Below are 15,735 nucleotides of genomic sequence, written 5' to 3'. Positions count from 1 at the left end.
AATAATACCAATATTCAGTTGAGTTGGCACAGACCTGAATCTTAAGTAACTAGGGCAGAACAAATGAAAAACAGAAAAAAGGTATTAAAAAATAAAACTTCACTAAACTTTCATTAGAACATCATTTCCCTACTGTATCACAGAAATGGATTTATAGTATATCAAAGAGCATATCAAAAGCAACATCCTCCACACACCACGTCTGTATCCCACACACCTTACCTTTAATGAGAGCTTGAAACTCTCTGTGCTTAACTGTCCCTCTCTGAAGGTCAATCTTTAAGGTCATGAGGAGTACAAACAGGAATTTGTGGTTTTCGTATAGGCCTCTGACGGAGTATGTAAAAACTTCATATGTCAGGTACTCAATAATATTTGTAATTCTCTTTTGAGGTAGTGGTGACTTTTCAGATCTGAAATACATTTTAAGAATCAAAGAAGTAAAAGGCAATTTCTTTTTTTAAAAAACTTTTAAGTTCAGGGGTACACATGAAGGTTTGTTACATCGGTAAACCTATGTCATGGGGGTTTGTTGCACAGATTAATTCATCACCCAGGTATTAAGCCTAGTACCCATTAGTTATTTTTCTTGATCCTCTCCCTCCTCCCACCCTCCACTCTCTGACAGGCCACAGTGTCTGCTGTTCCTCTCTATGTGTCCATGTGGTGTCATCATTTAGTTCCTACTTATAAATGAGAGCATGCGGTATTTGGTTTTCCGTTCCTGTGTTAGTTTGCTAGGGATAATGGCCTCCAGCTCCATCCATGTTTCTGCAAAGGACATGAGTTCATTCTTTTTTATGGCTGCATAGTATTCCCTGTTGTATATGTAACACCTTTTCTTTATCCACTGTACTGTTGATGGGCATTTAGGTTGATTCCATGTCTTTGCTATTGTGAATAGTGAAAAAGCAATTTCTAAAAGAGTAGAAATACAAGCAAACTTTTAAGTTACCACTTTTGGATGAAGGTAGTGAGGACTCACCTGGCCATGGACTGGTCAAATAACTTCAAGAACTGGGCCAATGACGTCTGATACATGATGTTGACCATGCTCATCTCTGTGATGAGGAAGTAGAGGATGCTTCCGCGGGTGGCTGCGGGCCGGAACTCCTCCTGAGCCGTGTTGATCTTGATCTCAGTTTCTGCAGCCACGTGCAACTTTTCACTCACCTCAGCTGCTGTCTGCTTGGTAGTTCGAAGTACACCAATGAGAGATTCGTCATCTACCAATGAGCCTAAAATTCAAAACAGGAAAACCGTAGTACACAAGATGGGAAACTTGCAAAGCAAGATACATCTCTTCTGAAAAAAAAATGCTGTTAGCTTTCAACTTGATGTCTCCAGAGTCAAGAAGACTACTGGTACAGTAGAATCTTAAGACACCAAAAAGCTTCTAGTCCAACTACCACCCAATACCTGAAGCCTTCTAAACATTCCTGCTGACAGACTATCCCCTGCTCTGCCTAAACATGTGCAAAAAGCAAAAGACCCATTTGATTGGGTCTTCACATGTCTCAAGACGATGATCATGTCTCCAGTGCTCTTTGCTGTTCCCCATGTGATAGGCTTCACCCCCACTGTCATCTTAGTGGCTTTCCTCAAAGTGTCACAGCTTGTCCACACTGCTTGTCTCAGGGTGTGAGCTAACCTGAACACTTCACACATGGGCTGACTGTCATGCTGATAGTTGAATGGTACACTCCTCACACTGCTTTAGTAGAACAGTCGTTGCTATAGAAAACTCTAATCCCTCTGTCTCTAACAAGAGCAAATTGGGTATAGTGAAAATGTCTCACCAGGAAGAGAAACTCGAATTTTATTTTTAGTTTTGCCTTTCATTATTTTTTTTTTTATTATACTTTAAGTTCTGGGGTACAAGTGCAGAACGCGCAGGTTTGTTACATAGGTATACATGGGCCATGTTGGTTTGCTGCACCCATCAACTTGTCATTTACATTAGGTATTTCTCCTAATGCTATCCCTCCCCCCAGACCCCTACCCACCGACATGCCCCAGTGTGTGATGTTCCCCTCCCTGTGTCCATGTGCTCTTATTGTTCAACTCCCACTTATGAGTGAGAACATGCGGTGTTTGGTTTTCTATTCTTATGTTACTTTGCTGAGAATGATGGTTTCCAGTTTCATCCGTGTCCCTGCAAAGGACATGAACTCATCCTTTTTTAAAATTATTGTTTTTAATGGAAATAGTGCATGTTTATGACAATGAATTTGGTTTTTAATTAAAATCTAAGGAAAGACACATTGGATGTACTGAGCTAACAGTCCCCATATCTGCGAACAGTCCCCATATCTGCAAACAGCAGCACTCTGGCCTACCCTAGAGTTCTGGATGGCAGACAAGTGCTGCAGGAACGGCTGTGTTACTCCGACGGGCATGCTGTCTACTGTGGAAGTCCAAATTGGGATTAACCTCAAGGAAACAGGTCTTGATCCAGCACACTCTTGGCTAGACTAGGGGAGCAGCCCTCAGCTCTACTTGCTATATTTTTAATGCCCAGGGTATCCCAAATGGCTGGGAGGAGTCACTGGACCAAGAAACAGACAACTTCACTAGCGGGAGCAGTGCGAGTAGGCAGATAAAAGGACTTTTCACTAAGCTCACCATAAAGGTACAGTACTTCTGGAAGGTCGGACTTGTTTAAATAACATCCCGGGATTAAGGTGCAGTTGTGAAGCATTCATTCACTTCTAATAAGGTAGTAGAATTTAGGTTGCTGTGATTTGTCTGCTACAGAACAATATGATGTTTGTTGATTTTATTTTCTTTGGATAAAATTTTCTTTTTATATATTGTAGAGAGAGTACATCCTCAAATTGAGGTGTGGCATGATGATTTGGCTGCCCAGAGGAAAATCTATCTTTCCCATCTAAAGTGGGAGGTCAAGCCAAGTAGAGTGTAAGCTGGGCCTTTGGTACCCAAGCTCCTCTGACATGGATTACATGTGTCATAACCCATTGCAGTAACTGCATTTCAATGACAAATGAAAAGAGTCAATCTGAAAAAAAATAGATTGAGTTTCACCATGTTGGCCAGGCTGGTCTCAAACTCCTGACCTCAGGTGATCAGCCCGCCTTGGTCTCCCAAAGTGCTGGGATTACAGGCATGAGCCACCGTGCCTGGCTTGGGAGACAGAGCGAGACTCTGTCTCAAAAAAAAAAAAAAAAAAAAAAAATAGACTGAGCACATTAGTTTCTTTGGGGCAAGCAAATTAACCTATAATGAGTTATCTAGCTCTATCAGGAGCCCTTATTTTTCTCAGGAGAAAGCAATTATATCAAGAAAATTGTGTTATTCTCAGATGCTTAGTCTCTATTTGCTAATTCAAAAATCAGATTCTCTGCCGTCCCTCTTTAATGTCTAGATGGAAATTGCCTTGCTTGTTTTTGCATTGATAACATGACTATTTCCTAACATCTATAGTCATGAGGGCATTGAAAAGAGTGTAAATGAAATCCTTATTCAGAATCCGTTATTTCATTACTTCTTAATAACACAATACCTTTTGTAGCACTTAATTTATAGAGGAGGTTATCTTCAAGTTCTTTCATCTTCCGCTTATTAAAAGTAACATCCTCCAAAAGTTTAACCCTCTCAGCCTCTAACTCCTGTCATTAAAAAACAAAAAATAACATTGGAACTATAATTACCAGTTATTACAGTAAACCCAACTCACTAGTGTTTATTAACAATTTTAAAAGTTTAAAGCAAAGTCCCTTTTGAATGGCAGAAGAAATTACTGTCATTAGCCAAATCTATCTGTCCACATTTTTGTTTCTGTGGAATTTTTTTTTTTAATTATGCCCACTGTCATTAAGGTTCCACAGCACTTATACTGGCAGGCACCAGACAATTCTGCTAAATAATTTTGCCCAATTACCCCAAGCTCTCTTGCCAGCTTTAAGTTTATAAATAGCATGTCCCGTTCTCTTGGCCCTGTTCCCACACTGCTTCTGTAAGAAATGCTATCTTTATTTGCAGTCAGAACAAGTAGAAACAAAAAGGCAATAATACCAAGAAACCAAGGGGCTACCCAGATTAAATGTGAGCTCTTGGCCTGGTTCCTATGGGAGCACCAGGTACCTGGTTTGGCACAGCCAGTTGCCAATACAAACCCATTTTCCATTTTATTTGTATCTCCTTCTACAGAGGGCAAACTTGAATGTTTACAGGGGTTTTTTTCTTCTTACATAAAATGATATATTTTTAAAATTATATTTTGAAAAAATTTCAAGCATTCAAAAAGTTGCAAGCTTAGTACAAGGAACTTTCATATAGCCTTCACTTAGATTCACCAAATCACATTTTGCTTTATCACTATATCTCTATAGAATACATAATGTTGCCATTATTGTTATTGTTGTTATCATTATTATTACTGCTGAATCACTCGTGGATGTCATGTCCCTTTACCTCTAAACACTTTAGCAAATCTCTGAAGAACCAGGTCATTCTCTTACATAAGCATAGTCCAATATTCAAATTCAGGAAATTTAACACTGATACCGATGTGTCAGTATCACTGATACTCTCAGTAAACATAGAGTCTACATTGAAATCTCAATAATCTCAATAATATTCCTTACAACATTTTTCTTCTGATTTTATACAGAATCACATGTTGCACTTAGAATTATGTTAAAAGAAGGTGTTTTAAAACTTATTTGGGAAGGTTTCTGGGAAAATTGCTTCAGAAATTTCATCATTTTCAGAAAGTCTTCCTGAACCAATCAAAAGCCATGGCACAGCCTTTATCAGTACATCTAATATAGTTTGTTTTGTTTTTTGTTTTTTTGTGTTTTTTTCCTGTGTGTGTTTTTTGTTTTGTTTTTTTGAGATGGAATCTCCCTCTGACGCCTAGGCTAGAATACAGTGGTGTGATCTCGGCTCACTGCAACCTCTGCCGCCCAGGTTCAAGCAATTCTCCTGCCTCAGCCTCCCGAGTAGCTGGGTCTACAGGCACCCACCACCACGCCCGGCTAATTTTTGTATTTTTAATAGAGACAGGGTTTCACCGTGTTGGCCAGGCTGGTCTCAAACTCTTGACCTCAGGTAATCCACCTGCCTCAGCCTCCCAAAGTGCTAGGAATACAGGGGTGAGCCACCATGCCTGGCCTCTAATATAGTTTGTATCACAATCTGTCAGTAGATTATTTCCCTCCAATTACGGTTTATGCATCTAGAAAACAGATACATAAGCTTTCCTATTCATTTTTGTATTATTGACAGTACTTATCTTGAGGCTTTGTAGAGAAGAAACTCAACCCAATAAATATTTGTCAAACTGAAATGTGCTGAATTTAGTCCAATTTCTTTATTTTACATTTGGAAAAGCCAAGGACCCAGAAATATGAACTCTGAATAACAAGGGTATTAGGCTGGTCTCTGCCAGTAACTAGCTGTGTGTTAAAACAGCCTAATACCCTTGTCCTCCAACTCCAAGACTAGTGTTATTGCCATTGTACTTACAGGGTGGCAGGATTTGATGGGCGATGAAGAGTATTGCTGTATTTGCAGGGGAATAACTAGTTAGTCATTTTCATTAAAATGGTCACCCCTGGGTGGCAGTATAGGAATACATGGACAAAATGCAATCATATTAGCTTCCTTTTCTGGATATGGAAAAACAGATATCATAGCACAGTGGACTCTTGCTAAACTTCATAGCAGGACCTGTAAAGCTTATCTAGGAGGCTTGGCAGGCTGCAAAGTCCATGCGCTGTTATAGACGAAGACCCTTATTTTCTTTGGTCTCCATTTGCTCATCTGTAAAAATGTGGGTGTAATAGTAGGATTGTTAGGAGGGTTAAATATAATGTTTAGAATACCCTCCTGCATATTAAATATGCATTTTTTTCTCCAGCAAGGTTGCTATGAGCATCTTAGCACATCTCTTGAAGAGGAAGCTAGGGAATAAGAAGAATGGGTGTGGGGAGCGCTGGGGACCTTTAGACAGTGGAGTTTCTTGACTTCTGGAGGTTAGTGCAGCCTGCATGGGGGATCTAGACCAGCGAGGAATCATCTCAAAATAAACCCACAGCACCAATTAGACCACAAGAGACTAACTGTTAACAGTTAACAGCATGTGATCCTGAGAGGCGATCGGAACAGTGAATTGCTGGGCCAGGGCCATCTCTGCCTGGCTGTGGAAAAGGAACAGGTTCCCTTCCTGGACTGCATAAGCCCCAGGTTTGTTGGAAACCAAGATCAAACAACTAAGAGAGTCAAAGCTGAGACTGTGCCCTTTTCACTCCACCAGACCAGCCACCTTTCAAGGGCCTGTGCCTGTGGTAAACTGTCTATGAGCCAGGTAGGATGTTGCCTTTCACTGAGTTTACTTCTTTGGTGTCTGTGTCATTTCCCTCTCCCTTCTTGGATGTCTCTCCTGTGTTTGGGACCCTGGATTCATACCTCCTCTTTTCCCTCCTCTGTCTGTTTTCCTCCCTTGTCATTCTTTTTCTCACCCATCCACTTAATGCCTTGCTGCTCTTATTATTTCTAACCTTGCCTTTGTCTTGAATATTTAATTCTAAAATTAATTACTTTATCATATTTTATGCAAATGTACTTTATAATGCAGATACATAAAATTATATTTCTATGCAATTATATTTTATTCATAAAACAATGTTTTCTGAGCTTCAACTTAAAAATTAGTTTAATCTTGTATCAGTCTCTTAAAATCTTCCAGTCCTAAGTTGTTCTTCATTTTATTAGAACCCTCAGTTAGACATAATTTCCCTGCTTCAGTGCGGGGAAATTTAATTAAAAATAAAGGTATGGCTCCCTATATCATTAGATTATTGGATTGTAGTAGTTGAAACTATTACAGTGGAAAGAAGAGCCATTCAGAGCAATTTCTTTTTCGCTCAATCATTGTTTTATTGATGTTTTCAGGTGTCCCCAAGACAAGGACTATAGATATGAGAGTCAGTACATCTAGAAGTTTAAAGACAGGAATAGAAAGAGAGGGGTGTGTGGGGGTGTGTGTGTGTGTATGTGTGTGTTTGAGGCTGGATGAGAAGATGAGTTACATGATTTCTTGACAGGAATTAAGGCTGCAAAAGAAATATTTATGTTAACAGGGATAAATACGGTTTTAAAAATTTTTTTTCTTTTTCACATACTTAGCAATTTCTCAATACATTTTAAGCATGTATTATAAGCAGAAATTCTTTACCTTGAGAGAGAGATTACCTGTTTCTCTGTTAGAATGACTCTCCTTAGTAACTGATTCTCAAGTCCTTTCATTGTAACAGTGAAATCAATGACTGATGTTTTAGCATTAATCTCTGGGGTAAAGGCAGGGTTTGGTAACTTCGTAGTAATGTAAAGTTTAAATGTATCCATGATATCACATTCCTTATCACCAACTTTCACCTACATAAATTCACATATAAAATTAAAAACAACTTAAAGGACAGGGAAAGGAACTTGGGTTCAATTTAGAAAAGAATTTACCTGTCAGTGCTGTGAAGCTTGAATAAATTGGGAAGGAAAGTTACAAAATTTTAATCACTGATCTTAAATAATAAAGCCTATTCAATTTAGAATAATTTAGAATTGTTGTCCTGCCCGGCAATGTTTTTAGCAATGATTCCAAGCAAATCAAATGAAAAAGTTATCCAAAACAAACGGTGAATAAAGGAAAACTTAGACACATCCAAGATTTGACTTTAACATTTTAGCAAGTACTGATCACTCCCATCAATTGTTTGTAGTACAGGAGCCACTATTTTTTCTCCAGTTAAGAAAACTGTTTCCTACTGTGGAAATTTGCTGTGTTTATAGGAAATTTTGTTTTTTGAATTTCATAGATATATCTGAAGCATATTTGACAACAGAAAAAGTTAATGTAATTTTCAAAGGAAAAACGCCAACTTTTTTCAAAAAGGTAACATTTATCTTCAACACTACTTTTGCAGCATGTTGAAAAAACAATTGGTTTTTGCTATCTAAAAATGAGGTGGCAATCATACAATTTTTAAATGACTTAAATCTCTGGTTAATCTTAATTCTGCCCATGACCGAAAACATCACTAAGGCCGCCATCACATTCTAAGGCCTTCACATTGCAGATAAAAATCTAGGAACTTTTAAAAGACCTTCAGGAACAGAGATTCTATAACCTCCTTTGGCATATTAAATATGCCATATAAGATAAGCCAGACGCAGATAAACACTGTATGATCTCACATGTGAAATCTAAAAAAGTCAAACTCATAGAAGCAGAGAATAGAACAGTGGTTGCTAGAAGGATAGGGGGATGGGAGAAATGGGGAGATGTTGGTCAAAGGGTACAAACTTTCAGTTATAAGATGAACAAGTTTCAGGTATCTAAGGTACAGCATGTGTGGTGATGGATGTGTTAATTAATTTGATTGTGGTAATCATTATACAATGTATACGTATACCAAATCATCACATTGTACAGTTTAAATATATACGATCTTTACTTGTGGATTAAACCTTTTTAAATGTAGTTCAAAATTGTGGATGAGTCCATAATATCCAAGCCAGTCACCAAAATTTTGTTCTTAGCTTCTTTTTATGAAAAAGAGAGAGTCTACCCTCTAATCTCATAGAATGATGCTAACCTTCAGAACACTAACTGTGTTTTATTTATTTTTCTCCCTATAAACTCATAAAGGCTTAAGTATATATTGGATGCTCCATAAACCTTTGCTGAATGAATTTTTTTAAATGTGGCATATGAAAGATTTTCACATTATGAAGAAAATTTTTCTGAATAAATCTGTCTTTGTTTAATGAGAAAATATTCATTTTTTACTTATTCACTGATACTCATGAAATTAAGTTGTCCAAAGTGAAAAACACCTAATCAGAAATGCTGTTATAAAACTTAAGAAGCCTAAAGGTATTAAAAAAAAGCCTAAAGGTGTTATAAAACTTAAGAAGCCTAAATGAATTAAAAATGAAACACACACATATTGAAAACAATTCCTCACCAACAATTGAGAACAATATTCCATAGCTTCCAACAAAGTCAATGAGTTTAGACTGAAAATAAAGAGATAAATGACCAAATCAATGTGTATAGACTTTATTAAAATGTCATTTTCTCCAGGGAAGAAATCCAGGTTATTTTGTAAAAATGTATACATATAAGGCTTGCAAAACCAATATCTAGAGTTGCTTAAACATATATGTATTGTGTGTTGCACTAACATATTAAGACCAGACAATGTGTTTCCTTAATGTTATTTAGTTTTAGCTAAATGACTATTCTTATCAAAATATTGCCCCCACCTCAGAAATTTTCATATGCTATAAAAAATAAAAGGAAACACTGAAGTATCAGTTTGGAAATAGTTTATTTCCGACGTACCAATTTCTACTGCCTAAAGGAAATTGCATTTGCTGCTATGCTCAAAAAGATAAGTAGATGTCACCATTGTTCTTTTCTTTCTTTCTCTTTCTTAATTTTTTTTCTTTTCTTTTTATTTTTATTTTTATTTTTTATTTATTTTTTTTACAAAGCTCACCTTGAAAGTGGTGCCAGATTTAATAAAATTCTTTTCTAATACATTATCCAAGGCTGGATCCAGCTCTTCACGAATGTCCTCAATGAGAAGAGGTCGGCCCAAGGAAAGGCTGTCCTCCAAGTGTGTGCGAAAATATTTATGGTTCAGAGATGTCACCTAAACAGAAAGAACTCATTGGTCTATCAGTGTTACAAAGAATGTGCCCATCGCTAAGGGAAACCAAGAGATTTGTTGGACACGTAACCAAGAATTTTAAGGGCAATATAGGAAGACTTACTTAAAAAAATTAAAGTAACACACAAAAATTAATTTCTAAAACTTGATGAGTCATGATTTTGTTGAATGGGGTCTGGATGTGTAATGGGGTCTCTCTGATCAAAAGAGGAGGATCAAGGGGCATTGCTCAGATGGAATGTCAGAGTTCTGCTGCTGACAGATGGAAGAGAATAGTCAAGGATTAATCCTTTCAAACTTACATAGCTATAATCGCTCAGAGAAAGCAAAGCAACTTGCATATCTGGATATTCATTTATTTTCTCAGGACCCCCACAAGATGGGTAAGTGATAAAAAGTAAACATAAGAATGTCAGAAATGATATATTGAGTCGCACCGAGGGTCTATCCATGTATTCTGTCTCCTATTGGCACTGGGAAGAATTTAACACTTTCCGTAAAGTCAACCTAAAAGACTAGACATTCACTTTATATATGCTTACATTTTTTTTAAACTACAATTCTGAATTCCTTGTTGGGTCTTCCGTGTTTAGGTTAATGATTTTGTTATTAGTTAAAATAGACAGACTGTAGTTGTTGATCTCTGCATGAGCCAATTGGATTTGAACCCTTACTTCGCCTAGGATCCCTCCCCCTGCCTAACTATGAAGATGCCCAAAGGCTCATTTCTCAACTTTTTGTATCCTATCTTCTGAATTCAACTAATGCCTTACACTATTGTGGGTGCAGACCATAAGACACAAGGAAGAATCCACTGGGACAACAGATGATTAGGAGAATGGAATTAAATATGTATCTCTCAATTACTATGATAACAAGAAGATATGAAACGTATCAATTAAATCAGCCTGTTTTTGTCCTGTTTTGATTAAAAAGAAAATAACTAAAAAAAAAAAAATTCTGCACATGAAGGAAGTTGTTTCCCTGGATGAATAGCTTTCTTTATACAAATAATGTGCTGGATGAATAGCTTTCTTTATACAAATAATGTGCTGTAAAGACCTTCCTATAAGTTAATAAGGTAAAAGAATCTAAACAAAGAACTTTAATGAACTTAATAAACAAGGTGAAGAAAAGCACCAGTAAGACTAAATTTGCTTATATCCTGCTTTATTTCTCAAGGGGTAAATTCTATTTTTGTGATTTCTTTCCCAAGTAAGGAGATAATTATCTTCAGTCATCTTCAATGTCTTTTAGAAACTTGAAATAGTATTTTGGAATCCCAATTTCAGGTTTATTTCACTGGATTTTTCTTGTGAAACACTATGTGGTAGCCACCCCCCAGAGCCTGGTTCACCTGCACAAAGACGGGTATTGGGTCTTTACAAGGTGACCAGTGAATTCCTGATAGGGAGGCTTGGTAAATACATTCTCTTTCCACAAGTCAGAGCTGTAGGTCCTGGAGATGGCATTGAAGGTAGCCTTGGCAAAGCTGCCAAGGTTGACCACAGCCCTGGGCATATAAACCGTGCTTTGTTTTTCATTTGCATGTGTTTGTACATGTGCGTATCCACATAATAAAATAATGTTGTCTGAGTAAGGAGAATACAATTCAGTCTATTTCCATCCCAGCAGTGGATGGTTTTTAAAATAAGGAAGAGTCTCGGGCATATTTGTGTTCCTTCCACAAGAAGGTTCCTGGGACTGGGTTGCATCAGAAAGGACATTAGTGAAGACTACCAGTAAATTTAATCCTGAAATGGAGAGATAAAGTTAAGGTCAGAAAGAATAGCAGCATTCATGGCCAAGTGATACAGGAGCATGCATTGAGCTAAGGATGTCCAGGCAAGTTTCCAAGAATAAGATGAGCAGGGATATTGAAAGCTAGGGGAGCCAAAGGGAATGGGGCCAGGGACAAGTTGTAGTTGACCTGGCTGCAGAAACTAAGAACAGAAGTGTTCTGGTATACCACATTTGTGCACCCCTGAAAATGTGGCTCCTAAGAAGCTTCGTGGAAATGGACACTATTTCTTTTAACTCTTCTCTTCTATTTACATTGCCTGGTCCATTCTAGGATTTCCCTGGGTTTTTTTAGTAAACATAGATTGATGTATCGTGTTCTGGAGTATTGATGAGGTAGGGTATTTAGGTGTGCTTCCCAGCACTGGGCTGTATCCACTTGCATGAGAAGCACTGATCTCAGGAGGAAATCTTTCAATATTTCACCACTAAATATGATGTTTGTTATGGCTTTTTGTAAAAAGAAACTCTTTATCTAATTAAGGAAGATCCTTCCCATTTTGCTGGAAATTTGATCATGAATGGGCATTGAATTTTACCAAGTGCTTTTTTTGATATTCATCAAGATGACCACATTATTTTCCTGGTTCTTTTTTTCTATAATGATGACACACTTTGATTAATTCACTTAAATTCAATAAATATCAGAATTCCTACTCAAAAAGAGCAGTGAAGAACATGTAAAGATGAATAAAACTTGGCCAAAAAGGAGTTCATGGTACAATAGAAATAAAAGATAAATGTGCAAAGAACAATAATTTGTCAGATTCTAAGTCCACAACAGAAGTGCAAACAAGACATTGTGAGGATTCAGGACAGGCTATATTGAGCTGGGGACACAGAAAAGTCTTGATGGAGGTAGTGGTGGATGTGGACTTTGAAGAATATCTGAGATTTTTATCTGGGATATAAGTGGAGATAGAGAAAGACATTTTGGTTAGTAGAAATAGTATAAGCAAAAATATGGGGACAGGGGGTTTAGAGCACTGTGAACAATGTCAAGGAAACACTGAATATCCCACATTGGTAGTTGAATTAAAATATCAGTAGTAACAGAATCCCTAAGGGAGTCAGGAATGTTGGAATCCTGCCCTTGTCTACCCCCACCTTAAAATTAACACCTTATTAGATGCAAGCACCAAAGCCGGACTCAGTAAGCTACGTAGTACCAAGAGCCTGAGCAAGGTTGGCATGAATGGTCTTGAACTGAGGTATCACAATGTTCTATTTGCCACTATCCTATAGGCCCAAACCCAAGGCCCGGAACAAAATCCAGATTCAACATTAGCAAAAGCAATGGAGTCAGGGAAATGTACAAAGAGAGGGGGAGGGAGGATCCAAAGAGAGTACAAAAGAGAGAAAAGAATCAGAGCTGTTGCCCCAAATTGCTGTTACAAAACTCAGGAGTGTGAATTAGCAAACATTTGTCATGGAGATGACAACTTTATGACTGCAGATTCGATCGAAATTTTGAAACAGTTTCATGATTTCAAGATTACTTTCCGCTGCACCAAATGCTACATACCTGCAAATCATTTTCTTTTTCCTTTGATTTAATCCAAGTTTTGCCTTGAGTTTGTGGGTCTATGAGCAGTGGGTATCTGGTGGCCTTTGTCACAATAATGCCATTCTGAATTGAGAGATCATCTCCTGGTAATCCCTGTAGCCCCCACTCACCAATCTGAACAACAGGAAATGGATATCACCATTCAGAGGAGAACAGGAATGCCCTCATTAGTAATTAAAAGTACCGTAAAGTAAAATAATTTAAAATGTGGACATTATTTTCCTTTGAGACTATGCAACTTGTACTTCGAAAAAAGCAAACTTGTAAATGTGAACCAAATAACATTCACATTAAAAAAAACAAATTTATTATCTAATGAATCCCTTCTTTAATTACCCAAGACAAGGTTTATCCTTTTGCATTGTATTTTCATACTTAGGGGAATCATAACAAGTTGATTGCATATTAAACCTGATTTGGGGTTAATGGAGATAGTGAATATAATGAGATGTCAGAGAAGAAGGTAAGTCCCAGGCAATTAGCCCCTGATAGCTTCCCCTTCCGGCCCTTTGGTTCTGCCCACATGGTGTATGGGTGATTGCATAGCTGGAGATAAATTAGATGAGTTATTATATTGGCCGGAGCTCATCAATGACACTTTTGTGAATATTTCCTTCTCCAAATTTAGAGGGGATTGCCAGCCTCCCACCATGTGATCAATAAAATCACCGGGCCAGGCGCAGTGGTTCATGCCTATAATCCCAGCATTTTGGGAGTCTGGGAGGGTCACTTGAGCCCAGGAATTTGAGGCTGCTGTGAGCCATGATCACACCACTGCACTTCAGTCTGGGCTACAGAGCAAGACTTTGTCTCTAAAAAAATAAAATAAAATAAAATAAAATAAGATAATCGGAGATCCAATGAGCCAACCAGCCTCCACCTTTGTTAAATTATCCCAGGACCCCTAAAGGCCATAATTAATAAAGAATATTCTGGCCCACTTTGCTTCACCAGTGCCCAATGCATCTCCAACACATAATCTATTCCCTGTAAGGGTGAATTCAACAATGTTCGAATTGGAAAAGATTAGTTTTTAACTTTTAAATACAGATAACATGAAATTAATAGCTTGGCATCCTCTAAGGAAACAGCAACTGGAGAGCAGATTTGCAAATCAGAAAAGCAACTCATGAATACAAATTGCCTGGAAAGCATTTATTACCACAGAAGCTCTGCAAGATACACTGGAAATTGACAGTGGCATCAAATTCCCAGCAAGGAAGGTTAGTATGAAAGGACTTGCTATTACTTAGGGTCACCAGAACACGCTATTGTGTTATGTTATTAGACACTAAAAAAGATAGCAAATAATGAAAATAAGGTTAATACCAGCACAGATCATGTCTACATTTGCCTAAAATGTTTGAAAGAGAGTATGACTTCACAGGAGTGGTGTAAATAATGAAGAGTTATAAGAAGAGACCAGTATTAGCAAGCTGATATCTCTCAAATGATCTTTCAGTTCATAGCAATGCAATTGGTCTTAATTTGGAAGCAAGATTACTTAAAACGCAAAGAAACATTTATACCACAAAGAAAATTATTTTAAAAAAAACTCTTAAGCACTTTCAAAACAATCTTTCCAGTTAAAGAAAAAATTCAATGAACCTGGGTTTCTTTTTTTTTTTTTTTTTTGGGGGGGGGATGGAGTTTCTCTCTTGTTGCCCAGGCTGGAGTGCAATGGTGTGATCTCGGAACCATCGCCTCCCAGGTTGAAGCGATTCTCCTGCCTCAGCCTCCTGAGTAGCTGGGATTACAGGCACGTGCCATCACGCCCGGCTAACTTCTGTATTTTTAGTAGAGACGGGGATTTCACCATGTTGGTCAGGCTGGTCTTGAACTCCTGACCTCATGATCTGCCCTCCTCGGCCTCCCAAAGTGCTGGGATCACAGGCATGAGCCACCGCGCCCAGTCGGGTTTCTTAGTAAGTAAGAAATAAAGCGAGATTGAAATTCAAATAATATTGAGAAAGTAAAACTTACAGTTGGAGGATCCACCAACACTGAAATAAGATTCAGGTTTTCTGTGAAAGGAATTTTCCGCGCTCTCAGCTCCATCTCCCATTGATCTTTAAGCAAATAGTTCCTAAATATCTGATTGAAAGGACCGAGGTAGGAAAGGAATCCCGTGCACAGCAGAATATCACCTACAAGTCTGTGAAGAAAAAACACACAGCCACCTCCAAAGTGAGTCACCTGGCATTAAGTTGTTTGAGAGGTCACAGTTTTGCTCTGTTACTGGATGAAATCCTTCTTTGCCCCTGCTTAATGCTTGGTAGCCAGTCATGGAAAAGACCGTGCAAAGTGGAGCCCCAAACCCAAAAGTGGGCGGGAGTGGCCACATGTGGGGTGGCCAGGAAGCAAGAAAGAAGGCTTCCTCCTAAAGCCTACAGGTCCTGAGCCTTGATACTGTGAGGAAAGTATCTTCCCCCATCCTGTCCCTTGGTCTTGTTCAGATTTCAGTCTTGTGTTAAACCATTTTTTCTTTCCCCTCCCTTTTTATTATTTTTTATTATTTATTTATTTATTTTTTGCCATTTTCTTGCTCCTCTCTCATTCCCCTCTCTTTTAAGTTTTCTAAGGACGCCAACAGACACCAGCAGAAGACAGACTTGCATTTACAACAAACCATTGATCCACACTTTCAAAATCATTAAGGTGAAGCAT

At 38.0% G+C, this 15,735-nt stretch overlaps 1 protein-coding gene across 1 annotated transcript in view; it reads right to left on the bottom strand.

Moving 5' to 3' along the window:
* The window catches only part of DNAH8 (dynein axonemal heavy chain 8), a 393,081-nt gene that overhangs the window by 90,045 nt on the left and 287,301 nt on the right, over positions 1-15,735 (bottom strand). The window contains exons 73-79 of the mRNA XM_063724765.1: positions 15,052-15,223; positions 13,027-13,182; positions 9,528-9,683; positions 7,219-7,401; positions 3,524-3,629; positions 986-1,238; positions 223-413 (exon numbers count right to left, since the gene is read on the bottom strand). Coding sequence (XP_063580835.1) covers positions 223-413; positions 986-1,238; positions 3,524-3,629; positions 7,219-7,401; positions 9,528-9,683; positions 13,027-13,182; positions 15,052-15,223 — 1,217 coding nt within the window. The remainder of the gene's footprint in view (positions 1-222; positions 414-985; positions 1,239-3,523; positions 3,630-7,218; positions 7,402-9,527; positions 9,684-13,026; positions 13,183-15,051; positions 15,224-15,735) is intronic.

Source organism: Pongo abelii, chromosome 5 (genome assembly GCF_028885655.2).
Source record: "Pongo abelii isolate AG06213 chromosome 5, NHGRI_mPonAbe1-v2.0_pri, whole genome shotgun sequence".
Classification (NCBI taxonomy): domain Eukaryota; kingdom Metazoa; phylum Chordata; class Mammalia; order Primates; family Hominidae; genus Pongo; species Pongo abelii.
The sequence above is the reverse complement of the archived record's forward strand: the minus strand, read 5'-3'. Positions and strand labels throughout refer to the sequence as shown.